The sequence below is a fragment of the Spermophilus citellus genome (assembly GCF_964194105.1).
Source record: "Spermophilus citellus genome assembly, chromosome: 5".
Taxonomy (NCBI): Eukaryota; Metazoa; Chordata; class Mammalia; order Rodentia; family Sciuridae; genus Spermophilus; species Spermophilus citellus.
The window spans coordinates 65,069,125-65,085,901 of NC_138186.1; the positions used below are offsets into that span (position 1 = coordinate 65,069,125).

Here is a 16,777-nt window from a genome sequence, read left to right on the forward strand (position 1 = left end):
TTAGGATAACACTAACCTTAAATAATATATTGAGAAGAATTTCTTTTCATTCAATTTTCTGGAACAGATCATGTAAAACTGGTATTTTTTAAAAAAAGTGTTTGGCAGAATTCAGTGTGAAACCATCTGGGCCTAAAAAAAAAAAAAAATGAAGGCTTTAGAAATATGACTTAAAGTATTTAACCACTTGTCTGGCCAGACTTACTTTCTGACTACCTTCTATAACTTTGTTTTTAAATTTTTAGTTTCTCAACTATAAATGGGCTGACTTTAACCTGTTGTTAGCAATATAAAAAATTATATAAAGACTTAAATTATATAAAAAATTATATAAAGACATAATTAATCTCCCTGAGGTATTAATTACCATATTTGTTTTACTGGAAGGCTATATTTGTATATTCTGTTGGATTATGTCCTTGTAAGAAGAATATGTAAGTGCAAAAATGAAAAAGTAAGAACAGAACTGAAGTTTCTTTTTTGTTAAAATTTAATTTTACAGGCAACTATTTTGGAGAATTTTCTGTGAATAATCATCTATCTGGGCTTAGTTACCTGGGGTTGATTATGAATACCATAGAAGCATTGCATGAGAATCCCATCCATGTAGTTCTTTAGATAAGCTTTTTATTTAAAAAGCTGATTACTTTTGTTTAAAAGAAAGGCCAAGGACAAATGTAGATTTCAAGCTTTGAATTTATTATTTATGCAGGTAAAATATCATGTAGTAGGGATGGCAAAGATGTCCAGTCTTTCTCTTTTTTATCATGTTGTTTTAGGAGACAAGTAGTTCTCCTTTTTGGGTGAAGTTCTATGACCAAAGTTCTGTGGTTATACAGCCTTCAAAATTCTTAACTTAAAGCAGCAAATTGATATCTAAGTCCAAAGCTGTTATTGTGGCTGATGCTACTTTTGTAAATTGCTGTAGGAGACAGATATTTCTGTAAAGATCCAGGAGAAAAAAAAAAAAAACATTGCCATTTGGGATCAAATTGCTAACTAGTATGCCTCCAATTTCCCTGGGTATGTCTCTGCTAAATGATGAAGCCATTGCATACAATCCTGCCTGATGTACACTAGGCATTTTAGTGAATTTTGTTTTCACATTGGCAAGTAGCCTTGCACTTTTCCTTGAGTAGTTCATGATCACAGCCAGCTGTGCTCTTCAAGGACTCACAGTTACTAAGGAGATCTTCAAACTCACAACTATTGGCTGTAACAAAAACAGATTTAAATCACCTTACTGTCATTTTCCACTGTATCAGCAAAACAATTCATACATTCAAAGTGTATGAAGGAGGAGGGAAGAGTGAGCAACAGGTTAGCATCACTTATACTTCATGTCTTGAGGGACACATAACATGTCTTAGTTGGGCTCACTGACTAATCCATTACTTTTAATTCAGTGATCTATTTCTTTTTCTTTTCTTCCTCCCTCCCTTCCTCCCTCCTTTCTTTCCTTCCATTCTTTGTCTTTTAAAAAAAATTTTGTTGTTAATGGGACTTTTATTTTATTTATATGTGGTGCTGAGAATCAAACCCAGTGCCTCACATGCTAGGCAAGCACTCTACCACCGAGCCAGCCACAACCCTAGCCCTCTTTCTTTCTTTCTTTGGTACCAAGGATTGAACCTAGTGATGCTTAACCACTAAGCCACATCCTCAGCCCTTTTTAGTTTTCCTTTAGAGACAAAATCTCACTAATTTCCTTGGGGCCTCCCTAAGTTGCTGAGGCTGGCTTTGAACTCGCACCCTTCCTGCCTTAGCCTCATGAGCTGCTAGGATTACAGGTGTGCTGAACATACTCGGCCAGTGATATATTTCTAAAAGTATTGAGCTGCCATTTTCCCTTAGCAGACAGAATAAAATAAATGCAAATATATTTTCTCACCCTAGAATCCAATATGGGAGTCACTAGCTACATGTAGCTATTCAACTTTATAATAAATTAAAAATTTAGTTTTGTACTTTTACCAGACCTATTTTAAAGTGTTCAGAGGCTACATGGGACTAGTGTCGAAAGCTATACAACAAGTTACAAGAGCATTTTTATTATCTCACATTATTGGATGGGCATGTCTTACTCCAGTACCAGCTTTTGGGTACAAATAATCTTTATGAGTGGTCACAGAATAAAACAAGGACAATATGCACTTTGTTCTTCTGAAGATTCTGATTAAATGTTTCCAAAGACCCCATGGCTCAACAAACTCAAAATAAACTCATCACAACAGGCTGAGGATTCTTGGACTTTTCCTGCAGTCTCAGTGAAATGACACTCTGGCCACACAGTACTTTAAGCCAGCAGGTGGATCCATTTCAAACTCCTTCCTTTCTCCATTTGACAAGCACTCCAGCAGCACAGATTACAAATACTGTCTTGTTTTATCGTTTATTTTGCCAGTACTGCTATGATGACACCCACGGTTTTTAAATCCATGTTTTCCCACAGTATCCTAACTGGCTTCCACTTCAACAGTTGTGCATATTATTGCCAAAAAGCTCTCTATGAAACACAATTATCATTTTTTTTTCACTATTTGTTTAAAATCTTTCTATTGAGTGCTCATTGCATCAAAAAGCATTTAGGAGAAGTATGAGTATTCAACATTTTCCCTCCTTAGTGGATTTATAGCCTTGATATCATCAATATTGTGAATTATAACTACATAATTGAATCAGAAAGAATGCTAAGTAAAGGTGAATGCATTTGAAAGGTAAAAACCTCAGTAAGTGGGTTGATTCTATTATTAATAATAATTTTCATGAAAGTATCCCAACTATAGAAGGTCAGCAGTTTTTACTTGTAATTATGACAATTAAAATTGTGGTATATGACATTTGTTTTATTCTTTTAATTTGCAACAGTATGTTTGCTCTGTGAGTGAATATTGTATACATATTTGATTTTGTCATTAATAATGTGCCTAAACTATTATTAGATTATAGAGCATTTCATCATTTATTAGAATAAACACTGTGTACTGTAGAAAAGAAGTGAGGAAATTCACACAATGAACTCATTGGTACAAAAGAGTAGTGTTTGGCATACTGGTCTAGACTGAGTCATAATAAAATCTTAATCCCCTTTAGATATATTCCTTTGAATTTTTAAAAATTAACTTGGCGGGGCTGTGGTTATGGCTCAAGTGGAAGAAGGCTTGCCTAGCATATGTGAGGCACTTGGTTCGATCCTCTGTACCACATAAAAATAAAATAAAGAGATTGTGTCTACCTAAAACTAAAAAATATTAAAAAATAACTTGGCATAGTGATATTAGCTTCAATAAAACAAACTATTTGTCAGAAGTGTATATTTAATATTAATCAAATCTACAGCACAATCACTGATGGTAGATTACACATATGTCATATTTGATAATGTGTTTTCATTATAATTAAAATATTAGTTACTGAATTGTAAGTTTATTTAGACACACTGTTCAGTATCTTTCTGGCTTTTGTTTTAATATGTTATTTAATTGGTTTAGGGGATTTCTTAATTCATAAAAAGAAAGGAAAACATCAATTCTCTTACAATAGGAAGTTAATAATTCAAACTTACTGCATAGTCCATTTTCACAGTTATTAGGGCAACTCTCACAAGGTGTTCCTTGTTGGTAAGGGTTATTCTTTTTACTCACGTTATTACCACTGAAATGTGAAATACACAGTGTAAAATATCTTTAATTTGCTCTTTGGATCATACTCTAATGTATCAGCTGCCAAATAGCTAATTCACTGATTTTAGTGATGTCAACAAAACTGAAAAAAACATAACTCCCAAAGCAGTAAGTTAGAAAGAAATAAGAATTAAGAAAATGCTTTCTTCACACATTGGCCTATCTCTTTAACCATAATTTCACAGGTTGAGCCATTCAATTAAGAACTAGCATATAGAATATGGAGAATATTACAAGCAGTTAACAGCTTCTTTATCTCCAAATAAATGCAACCAATTTGCTAAGGCAATGCACCCTAAGTGCTGGTTAGGGGCAAAGCATATTCCCCAGAGAGAAAGATTTTGGAGGTAGGGGGTTACAATAAAGATAAGAATGCTCAGCATTACCATATCATTTTATATTTGAAGAATGAAAAGCACCTTAATTTATCTAATACAGAAAAATAAAGCTTCAGAATATTTTTGCCCCTTCATAAAGGTACTGATTTTCAACTAATGAATTATGTGTTGTTCCACGTGCTGAAGGAAATTCTGTTAGTTTCTAGACTTGGCATGTGTGAGATATCTATGTTCTAAAAAATAAAAAAAAAAAGAATGCTGGTTAAAAAAAGTTTTGATGAACAATACCCAGCACTAAATGATCTCACACTGATTAACCCATGGGTTAATTATCTTTTCGACTACTTAATTAATTTGAAATTATATAGGAATCCAAATCTCAATGAAGCCAAGTGGGGAGAGGGCCCAAGGCAATGTACCTGAGTGTTCCCCTACATAGAGCAGTGTGTGAACACTGGGAAAAATCATCAAGTAGAAAAGTGTTCTGGGAGTTCTTTCCCCTACTTCCTCTCATCACTCATTCCAACTCTCAATTCCTAAGCCTGGCTTCAGTGTCCTGTTTTGAGGGCCAGGCTGTGAGTTTAGATGCACTCTCCTAGGGCCTTTTAGTTCTCTCCACTAAACCCTAACAGGTGCTTGCAGAAACACAACTTTATGGTTCAACCTTCTCAAATGAACCCTTCCATCACCTGGATTATCTGTCGCTACACAAGTTCTATATAGCATATTTGGGTTGGGGTTCTCCTCCCTCCAGTAACAAAGAATTTCAAATGTTTAAAAATTAAAACTCACATATATCATGAATATATCTTCATTATGAATTTATTTTTGAGGATAACTTTGCACATACTGTTTGAAAAAGGGGGCATGATTCTGGCTACAAATCAAGACACAAGATAGTTATGGAGTTTCTTAGGTAAATTCTGGGAAAATAAAAGAGTGAAGATTTATCTTTTTCTGGGTTCTGAAATAATAAAGTTCTCCTGAGAAGTCTTTGAGACTCTCGAAGATGACTCATTTGTGATGGTAACAATATGTTGTTTAGATAAACATGAGCAGGACTATTTGAAGAAAGGACTAAAATTGCAATATATTAACCCCTATTTGCAATCCTACCAGCACCCCTTGTTTAATCATTAAGCTTCTAGAGATTCAGAGTGTGAAGTTAGCAAATTGATGATACAAAGTCTAGAGAGGGATCACACATGCTCATTGAATAACCCTAACCCTCAGGAAAGATAATTAAAGAAATTACATCATTTTATAAATGAGGAATGAGAGCATCATTTATTTGTGACTGAGAACTTGGTATCTTCTCTGAGAAATTAAAGGTGTCTCAATCTTAAACATTATTTCCAGAAATGTATCACACCTTTATTGAGTTATTCTTTTCCTATTGATGAATATATGAGAATTTTAAAATATTATATTGCAGATACAATTATTGGCATTAAACTCTAATGTGAACACTTACGCAGGACAGTACTGGCAAACATAGAAGTATTTTAGACTGTCTTGATTGGGACAGTAGGCAACTCCACATCCAACGCGGAAGGATGAATACCAAACAAGCTACAAATCCATAAGAGAATGAGCATATTGGGGTACATGTTACAAAAGTAGAAAATATTAAAAAAAGAAATAGTAGCAAATATAACACTGATGATGTTACTGTGGTTAAGTTTAGGTCCACATCTTATGAAAATATTTAAATTTACTGAATCAAAGTCATGCACTTTAAAAATACAAACATTTTATGTACATTCACAAGCTTACCTATTTATATTATAGGAGCAATACTGTGTATGTTTTTCCCTACCAAACATTTTTTGGACCATGGATAAAAATAGCAGATCTCAATGAACTATCAGTCAAATGCCAAGATTATTATGATTACTCAAGCTGTTTCCGCAAACTGTTATAATGTTTGTGGAAGAAGGATTTCACTGTTTCCCTTACCTGAGTGTAATGTCCAACAATTGCCTGGGGATTCTTTGGTCCTTTACCATAGGTAAATCCACGGCTCTCATCATACCAGCTTTGGATTGCCGTTGACCAGGGAGCAGGGTCACTTGACATGTAGAGATTCTCGCCACATTTTGTAGCTAGGAAGGAACAGATCATATATGAGGACTCAAAAAAGAAATTGACCTCACAAATGCAAAGATGCTGCCTTTCAAGTACAGGGTTCATAGTTGCTAACTTCTGACTGATAAGAGGAGGCTATCTTATCTCCAGATCAACTTTAGAGAAGATTAGAAGACAGAATTGCCTAAATATTGAGACTGGCCAGAACTTGCAAATTTTTTAGTAGATTGAGAAGATCCTATTCTTCAAAAGTCCTCCTCCCTCTGGATTATCTAGGATGCAATCACTTATACACTGAGTTTTCATGTGTGTGTGTGTGCCTCACTGCTTTCAGTGTGTATTGCATCCTTGCTACAGGTAGTCACCAACACCTAATTGCAATTTCTCTCCTGCTCTTACTACCCTCACCAGAGATTTTTCAAAAATAGGATGCTCTAAAAATGTTCATGGTTTTGTGTCAAATTTGAAAAAAAAATAAAAGGCTTTTTAGACAGTCTTTAAGAGTCCCAATTGAGAGACAACTGACCCCAGGAAGATAGTTTTCAAAACTATGAATCTTCCCTTACCAGAAAACACAATGTCACAAACCCAAATTTCTGGGCATGTCTTGTAGCCCAAAAATATTTCCTGTACTTTGCAAGCTCTCAATTAATATTCACCTTTCAGTGGCTTGAAATATAATGTCTACATATTGCTTATAAAGAAGATAAAATATTCTTGATTACCTTTTTTAACAACGAAGCAAAGAAAGTAAAAATTTAACAGTACATTTGGATCTTCAAGACTGTTTTAGTCTTACACTGAATATGGCCATTTCTATAATTTTATTATGATTATAGCATCAAACTCAATAAATAATAATAGTTCAATTAAAATAACAGGTTAATGATTAACTGCTTTCAAACTGGGCTTGCCTATATATATGATTCTTGATAGTAAGTAAATATTTTATGTAAAGCCCATACATACAAGTTTTTTTCTCTCATAGTATTTATAACCTTATTTATTTATTTATTTTTTACATACATGACAATATGTGTCTTATTGCTTTTCGAGTTCAGTGTTCTATGCATCGTAAGCACCTTGTACCTACAAAATACTTGGCTGCTTGATGTAAAGAATTTGAAAATAAATATATTCAAAATATTAATTTTAGTTGAATGCTGAACATGATCATTTAAAATATGATTTTAAAAGGGTACATTATTTATAGAGTAAAACTCAGGAACAATTCAACATAATTCAATATATTTTATGAATATAAAAATTAGATTTCAAAATGTCAAAAAGGAAATTTTGTTGGAAATCAGAAAACTTGACTGAAAATGTCTAGTATGATACTACTTTGGTGTGTTCTTGGGTAAATCAATTTCCTCCCAAAACTTTTCTAATCTTTACACTGCAAAATAGAGATACATGAACTGTGTTACTCATGAGCTGGTGGAGAGGAATGAATGTGATACTGTATGAGAAATTATTTGAATAATGTAAATAACAAACATGCGCACAAAATTGCCCTTTTCATTATCATCCTTCTATTTACACACAGATCATTTGAGTTTAAAAAGCAGCATAAGAAGCATTTATTCACGATTTCTTCTTAATGAAATAGGCTACAAAAATCTATTATCATTGTATTTGTTTATTTGTTCAACAAATATCTACTCATCCACATACTGGTTTGTCGATCCTCTGGACCACTGTGCTGTAAAGTACACTTATTTGCCCACTTTTGGGCATTTTGTGTTGCTTCTCTGTTCCATTCCTAAATGTCAAAAGAAAAAAAATACACTTAATGATATAACCACAATGAAGCATATAATTGATATATTGATAAGCAATAATTTAAAACTTCTGTAGGATTATTATCTAATAATCATTCTTATTAAAATGCATTTTTGGTGGCTTCATTTTTCAGTATGTCTTTGTGCACCAATGCCAGCTTCCACACAAGGAGCAATCCATAGGTTGTTTGCCTAAGGACAGAAATACCTAAGATAAGAATATCTGATTGTTTATCTATCCACATTGATGATTTTTAGTAATGGTGCTACTCTTAGATATTGACAGACATGTGAAGTATTCTAATTATATTTTTATAGTAATAAGCTGGCCCAGATTATTCCCAGCTTCATTTGAAGCTTATCACTTTCAGATGGGAGATACTGGGCTTTTAGGGACAAATCTTAGAATGTGGAGCTTTCATTTATATTAATAATGACAATGATTTTGAAGAAACAAAAGTTTCTTAAGACTAGAAAGATAGTGAACAAAAAAATGTGATGACTTCATCCTGGATGCTCAAAGATTTGGCTTCTAATTCAGCCTTCCCACGTGATAAGTTATTAAACCATCTTTCAAAACAAAAATAAGAAACACTTTCCTCCCCATATGAAAGTTGAAATAAATAGCAAAATAGAATGCTGCAAACCACAAAGTTTTAAAGAGATGCCTGTTTCCAGCTGCCTGCTCCTTTCTTTTTTTTTTTAATTTATCTTTTCATTTTTATTTTTATTGATTGTTCAAAACATTACAGAGTCCCATTCACACCATTTCTGCTTCTTACCATTTTTAACATGTTGCTGGCAGGGGGAGAGACAGATTTCCTTAGTTCATTGTGTTTATTTACAATCTCCATTTGCACTTGTGTTTGGGTAGTTAACAAAGAAGTAAAAGCTGGATCCTAAAGGAAAATAAAATTTAAAACATTTTTGAAAATTGCTTATAATAGTGAATAAGTTAATTAAAAAGTCACAAAGATCAAAAAGTGTGTATTTAGTTGTGTAGTACTGCACAAATGTTAAAAGCAAATACTAGCCCTTAAGTGTTACAATGCATCTGAGCAAAAGCTGTGATGTAAATAGGAAAGTAGAAGACCAAAGTATTGAAAATGGAGAGTACTTAAATTAAAAACTCTGAGGCCACAAATACCAATATCTGGCTTTGAGAGAACTCTCAATGATTTTTTTGTTAACATATAATAGATAATATTTTAAAACCACAAAATTTCATGCATATTCATTCACATCTGATCAGGCATATGAATGAGATGGAGTGAGGATGGAGCTCACGATTCATCCTCAATGTTTTAGGGGACTTTTTAATGACATGGTATCTGCATTTAGAGAATGTTTAGGTTCAGCCCAAGCATATGCCAACCCAGCCAGTACTTAATAAAAAAATCATTTTTATTTATTTTACATATTTACTTATTTTCAGGCTTGCTCAAAATACAGATTTGAGATTTAAAAAAAATCTTCAAGGATGTTTGGAGGGAACAAGTTCATCCAATTCATGGACTTAACTTTTCCTTTTAATGACAAAAATGTAACTGATAAGATATTAAATGTAACTGAAAGATATTTTCAATTTATCTTTGTGTTGTGGATATAGGGGAGGAGCTCAGCCCTGGGTGGAATAGGGCATGTGGATTGTCGATACAAGGACTAAATTTATATTTACAAAAGGGTTTGATGTTCTATTAGTATGAGAAAGATTTTGAAGTTCAAGTTTAAGTGAACCGAGCCCATTATAGATTTTTTTCCTGGTAATTTTGGGATACATTGCCCTCCTCTCCTCCCATATTTTGTTCCCTTCAAGTCTTTTCCAGTACCCTACTCATAGACCCTGAATTTTATTGCCAATATCTAGTATGTGTTTCATTTCTCTCTCCTAAGGATAAGGGAAAATTAGTCAATGCCTTGTACCAATAGAAACAGCACAGCTACTGACCCCTAAGATAGAAGGGATGCACATATTAACATCAGTAGTGGCCAATTTCTGCCATTTATCAAAACATAAAATAACATTGCTTGATATTTCCTATTAAATTAAAAAAACCTTGTCAAAGTAGTTTCATTTCAAAAGGTAGTTTCTTAAAAAGAAGTACTTATTTTCTGCTTCTTATACCATCTTGCTTTGTAGATAATAATTCTCCTGAAAAAGAAAGTTACTTTTTTTTTCAAACTGAGTACTAATAGAGCTTTGTTAGGGGAAAGAAAATATGTGAAGTATTGAGAATAATATGAATAAAATATGATAGCTGTCTACCCTTAAGGGTTCATATTGTATAGACAGTATGACATAAGTAAAACTTTTATGAGAGGGATCTCTAAAATAGAAAGGAAGGATTTACTATTCTTACTTGAGGTTGAGGAAGTTTTCACAAAAGATGATTCTGGATTGTAGTTTTTTGAAAGATGAATACATTTTCTAAGCATCCTGAGATAGTATGGAAAATCATGCCCACAAGACCATATACAGTGCTTCTGATCATTAGTTATACCAGGCAAAATGGTTTTATAAATGAAGACCAGAGGGCTGGGGATGTGGCTCAAGTGCATGCGGCCCGGGTTCAATCCTCAGCACCACATACAAACAAAGATGTTGTGTCCGCCGAAAACTAAAAAAAATAAATATTAAAAAAAATTCTCTCTCTCATCTCTCTTAAAAAAAAATAAATGAAGACCAGAGACAGATCAGAGATATTAAAGGCATTAGGAAGGGTGATGAAAGAAAATCTGTTTGAGAAAGAAATAAGACAAGAAAACTATTGTACTGAATCCCTAGTTGAGGAACAGATTCTCTCCAGACTGACAATTAGATCACTGAAACATAGTCTGTATTTCTGAATGCCAAGCGAGGTCTGAACCAACTCAAAAGAGTTCTCCAGTCTGAGGAGTCCTGGTCTTGAACACTTAGAAGAAGGTATGAGAACAGACAGCGTAGACCAAAGCTGTGGTCTCCTGGCCAACTTATAACTACACAGCCCCTCTTTTGAAGAGGATGATTGAACTTGTTTCTAAGGTCATTAAAGCAAAGGATCCAATTAGAAATAGAGGATTTGAATTCAAGACTTCACATACTAAGGAAGTTTTCACAAACTGATTCTATGACTGTTCATGCATAAAACAGTATGGCATTGTTTTTTTAACTTATGAAATTTTATATGGTAATTATAATGATTAAGTGTGGTGACATATGTGAAGAATTTTTTCCAATTTAAATTACATAAATGCACTGCTATTTTTTTGTAAGGACCACATACAAATGGAATAAAATAAGGAAATCAGAAAATATCTTGGGGCAGGGAGGACTATCATTAGCTTTTTAAACCCATAGACCATTCTGTCCATTCAAAATGTACCCTAAGCCATCATAAGCAATTTTAGTTGTAGATGGCCCTATTAAAGATGTAAGGAGAAAGATGAAATTACTTTAATGTATTTTATTTGTACGCTGTGGTAGTCCCCCAAAAGATATGTCTATGTCCTAATTTCCAGAATCCATGAAAGTAATCTTATTTGGAGAAAACATCTTTGTGGATATAATTCAGTTAAGGATCTTGGGATAAGATCATTATGAATTATTCAAATCTATGTCCAATGACAAATGTCATTATGAGAGACACACAGAGAAAAGAATGTAAAGTGAACGTGGAGGCAGAGATTGGAGTCATATGACCACAAGTCAAGGATGTCAAAAATTGGCAGAAGCCATTAGAAACTAGGAGAAATGCATGGAACAGATCTTTCCTAAATATTCCATCAGAACTGCCACTGTGCAGATACCTTGATTTTAGACTCTGGTCTCCACACTGTGAGAAAATAAATTTCTGTTCCTATAAGCCACCAAACTTGTGGTAATTTGTTACAATAGCCTTATGAACCTAATCCATTGTTTAACTAAATATCTAAAATACTACTGTTTAATTATGTATTTTAATATAAAAATGAGATTATTTTTGTTCTAAATCTTTGATTTCTGATGAGTATCTCGAACTTTCAGTACAACTTGTCTTTTTCAGCGTTCAATAGTCATCTGTGACTGGGGGCTGCCACCCTCACCTGCCTACCTTCGCACAACACACCCTCCCCTCCTAACCTTCATAACTGTGTCAAGGACTCTGAGCTACCAATGAGCACTCTGTACCACACTATACACTCTTGTCCCTTCTGCTCTCAAAGTAGCTGGCCATCTCATGTAGTTTTTCTTTTTAACCTTACCTTTCCTTCAGCAGGTAAAGATGGAAGCAGCATAGCAATGAGAAGCAGCGCCACCGGAAGAAAAGCCATTGCTGGAAACTAAGTCAAAGCAAACAAAGGTCTTCATTGAAATAAAAAATCATGGGACTAAGAGAGGGAAACTAATATAATGACCCAAATTATACCAAGGAAGAGAGATTCCCTGGTTCATTAACAGTGTGACAAGAACTGCCATAGAGTGCCATATTGTCAAATTTGTTGTCATGTATTGTCCAATTTCCTTACATAGAAAAATACAAGTGCAATTAACAAATTGAAAATCTAGCCTTTTCAAGCTTGCTTAATCCATGAGTTGGTACAAAGGGTGTTTAATATTTTCATTCTCTTTTAAAAGACACTCAGCAGCGCATTGCCAATGGTATCCTATCTTAATGTATCAGAAAATCCTAGGTCTTTTAAATGAAGGGGCAAGACCACTTACTTGGGGAAGCACTGATCTTCCCCATTGTTAATCTTATAGCTGTTTATTTTTAAATTAAAAGAATTATGTCTTGATTTATATCCCATTTTACCATGATTATTTCAAAATCACAAGCATGAGCATTAAGTGTATGTTTCGGAATGAATGTAAAAAAATTTAAATAGCAAATTGATACTGTTTTTGTGTACCAGTGCTATAATTTACTTTCATAACTTTGAAAGTTTTATTGAGATCATTCTCAAAATTTATCCCTCTCAAAATTTATCCCAGTTAAAAACTATGGATAAACTCATTAATAGATTATTTTACCCTTTGCACCATAAAAATGTTTGGCATAATAAAATATACACCTTAGAATAAATAATCACTTACTGTTGGTTTTCACGACAGAATAAAATACCTGCTTTCTCTGTAGAAAAAAGGAATTTGGAAAGAGAAGTTACAGCAGAATATATTATATGTCTTTGGGCAAATTCTGGTTGTGTATGTGAATCTCAATCAACAATGTTCTGTAATGGTATTTTTCATACCAATAATCTCCAATTTCATTGCCAGTTGTTTGATGTTGTTTTGACATTGGTTTCCACATTTGATTTTAACATGATTAAGTAAAGCAGGATCCTCTCCCTTAACCAGCCCTCCCCATTTCTTAGGTACACAGTGACTCAGGAAACCTAGACAGGAGGATGGAAAGTTCAAAGCCAGTCTCAGCAACTTAGTGAGACCCTGTCTCAAAATAAAAATAAATTAATAAAACAGGCTATGTATGAATGTGAGTCAATGATAAAGCACCCCTGGATTAAATCCCCAGTAAATAAAACAAGCAAACAAAAATTTGGACACTGACTTTTTGGTTAAATATTTCCAAACTGATCATTCAAGACTGGTTAATTATGAGAAGATTGCCTAGACCTGCCTTGCGGCTGAACCTCCTGGTTCAGCTTTGTATAACCTTACTTTCTACCTTTGTATAACCTGTAGCTTACTATTGGTTAGAAGTACAGTGTTTGGGAACCATCATGTTTCAAAGATCCTCCCTGAGCTTCAGTTCTCTATTATGGAAAATAAGATTAACACATTATAGGTTTGTTTTGGAAATTGAAAGGCATAATACATGTGAAAAACTACTACAATATTTACATAATACAATGCATATAACCCTCAGTAAATGGAAATTATTGTTTATTATTATCCTTTGCAATGTTTGGATTTTGCTGAGCTCATAAAAAATTTCCATGAAAACTTGCTTTCTGAATTTCCAGTATCAGAAGTGTTTGTGACCTATTCTTACTTCCAGGTATTACTGGGGGAAAAAAAGCATTATAATCTAATTAGAGATTCAATTGTTCAAGGGTTAGTTTTGGCTAACTTTAGGAAAATAGTCTAACATCAAAGTTGCTGTGTCCTGTTATCCTGATAGCTCATTGAAAAACATGCACATGAAGCCTAGAGATTTTTAATAGCTCAGTCACCCAATATGCTACATTAGGGTAATAATAATAATTCCACAGTTCAGGAGACATTTTCCTCTTTGACATTTTCCTCTCCCATACCCTTGCCCATCCAACTTAAAATCTTCTTTGTTGCATCAATAAAAGTAACAGCACTATTGGTGAAAGTATTTTCAAGGAAAAATTTCCCCCATCCATTAAGTTTGTATTTTATCCATTTAAACCCACATTCATATGTAGTTGAAAAGTTGGCTACCATTTTATCCTTGATACTTACTGATGGAAAAGCACCGTGCCCTTTCTTGTAGGTGTTTTAAGAACAGGATGACATGGTTCTCCTGGGGTGTTTAGAGGAGGAGCATGGTGTATGATTTCATAATTCTAGAACAGGGACACATAACATTTGAGATGAAGATTTGAAGAACATAAAATATAGTATATAACTTCTGCCAACATCTTAAAGCTAATTCGACTGTTCAGTATTGTTCTCTAAGAGTTTAGTATAATCATGATCTCACCATTAGGACTATATAATCTCCCTCTGAGAGAAGATTGTGTTTCAATGTCCTCTTATTTCTTTCAAACATTAACAAAAAAGTATAGTTCTTAAGGAAGTTCAAGAACTGTTGGTTGGCTGACTTCCTTGGAAAATCTAGCATATTTTCAAGACTCCTGACTCCTTATCTAGGACTTCAATCTGTACCCTCTTCAAAATATAATTTCTATAAGTAGTCTCCCACACAGTGAGCGATAACGATATGGATTTGGGGTCACATCTCTTGCTCTTCAATCCTAGAAGCCAATAGATAACAGAAAATCCAGAAGAGTCAACCACCCCAGTTCTAATTATAATACTTACAGTTTCTGTAACTGTGTATTCACAGCATTAATAAGAAACTAAAGTTCTTAATTTGACCTCAGGAAAGGCCAGATTTAGAAATGATTTCAAAATTTATAAATGACTCCCTCTCAGTAGGAGTCACGTGAATGGATGATTTATCTTTTCAGACAGGTGAGGAGTTTCAAACAGCTTGACTTATGTAGGACAGTCTTCCATGCATCAATGCGAGGCCACAAAACCGAAATACCAGTCATCTCTGAATCTGATGAAGCCCCTTCACCTCACATATCACTCTCTTCCCTCTTCACCCCATCTCTGCCCCTGCTCCCGACCTTGGTCATTTGGAGTTTCCCAGCCTGCTCTTAAGATTTACCCTGGCTCCAAGGCACAGATCTTGGTGCTGTAGGACTGGAGCCAGAAAGCTGCTGCTAATAACGCCCCTCCCACGGCGATTGTAACCCCCCCTTGTCGCCACGTGGGGGCGACGTCATCAGGCTTTGTGCCTTCAGCATTAAGGGTCCCCTACGTGGGCTCTCTCCAACGCTTCCCCATCCCCCTTAGGACTGCACCTAGAGAATTCTGCACATAAATTGTCCCTTGTGAAAAGTCTCATTACCGCCATTTGCTGAGGAAATAAATGTCTCTTAGCATACCTGGGCAGTAGTAGGAGAAGGAATGCTCAGAGGTGTGGCTGAGAAAGGAGATGTTCTTTTTCGGATGCCTGAATTAATGTGGTTTATAATTTAAAAAGGAAATTGGAAAAGTCCACATATGTTTACCTTTGCAGGGCCAACAGTGAGCTTATGTAAAGTTGTGAGCTTGAGGGTTTGCTCATGAATGCTTTATATTCGCAACCTTTTTCCTTTCATGGTAGTTTTATGATCAGAAAATTCAAGAATACTTAACAGGATGAACTCTTTTAGGAAAATACCCAGAATTTCTGAGCTGTGGCTGCAGCTATCCTAGGCATTGGTTGATGAGATGTGCTGTCTTTTTCCGCAGAAGACCTGTGAGTGATAGACATATTTTCTTTTGTGCTTAGATGTTTTCACTATGAAAAAGAATGAATTAGCTCATCAGGTAGAGGAAGGGTTTGGTAAAAAGATATTAAGCCAAGGAGTAACATCCACCACACTTAGTCCTCTGTATATGGTGGAAAAAGAAGCTTGGCATTCTCATTTGCATCTTTATGGCTCAGTTAGGTACAACTGCAACTGAAATGCACTGCCATGTTTCTTGATGCTAAGTGCATTCCTATGACAGTGTAATAAAGTAATTTCAAGTGGCTAATGCACTGACATCTTAGCTCTCCAGTGACTCTTGTTTAGATTCATGTGCCCTTGACTAAAACAAGTCTCTTGAGTTTTGACATCATCCTAGACTACTTACTCTTTGCAGCTACATTCTATTAAATTAATTTCTGAAAGTTTGCCTTTCTAAATATTTTTCAAATTTATCTTTTGGCCTCTTTTACTGCCATTTTTATGTTTTTACCATCTCTTGCCTAGATTATTAACATTTAAAATACTTATATCCATGAAATCTCTACTTATCTTTATATAAATAAATTTATTTGGAACATTTGTTCTTTTTTTCTGCTGCAAAACAATTTCTTGCTTTTTTGGGGGGTGGGTGAGGGGAGAATTACCGGGGATTTAACTCAGGGGCACTCGGCCATTGAGTCCCATACCTAGCTATATTTTGTATTTTATTTAGAGACAGGGTCTCACTGAGTTGCTTAGCACTTGGCTTTGCTGAGGCTGACTTTGAACTCATGATCCTCCTTCCTCCGCCTCCTAAAACACTGGGATTACAGGCATGGGCCACCATAACCAACAACAATTCTTCCTTAAGTGAACATTTTGCTTTCATTTTTAGAGACATTGTATCTATAATTTTTACTTTCCCCAT

General features: G+C 34.5%; 1 protein-coding gene across 1 annotated transcript; it reads right to left on the minus strand.

Moving 5' to 3' along the window:
- Window positions 1–1,085: 1,085 nt before the first annotated feature.
- On the minus strand, window positions 1,086–12,186 carry LOC308649788 (cysteine-rich secretory protein 2-like; the record flags this gene model as incomplete). The annotated part of the gene is made up of 7 exons (XM_081295628.1): window positions 12,115–12,186; window positions 8,676–8,792; window positions 7,787–7,874; window positions 5,981–6,126; window positions 5,496–5,593; window positions 3,566–3,654; window positions 1,086–1,213 (listed from the first exon to the last, which is right to left on the minus strand). The coding sequence occupies exons 1-7, from the start codon at window positions 12,181–12,183 to the stop codon at window positions 1,086–1,088; spliced, it is 735 nt and encodes a 244-aa protein (XP_081151754.1). The 5' UTR covers window positions 12,184–12,186.
- Between the last annotated feature and the right edge of the window lie 4,591 nt (window positions 12,187–16,777).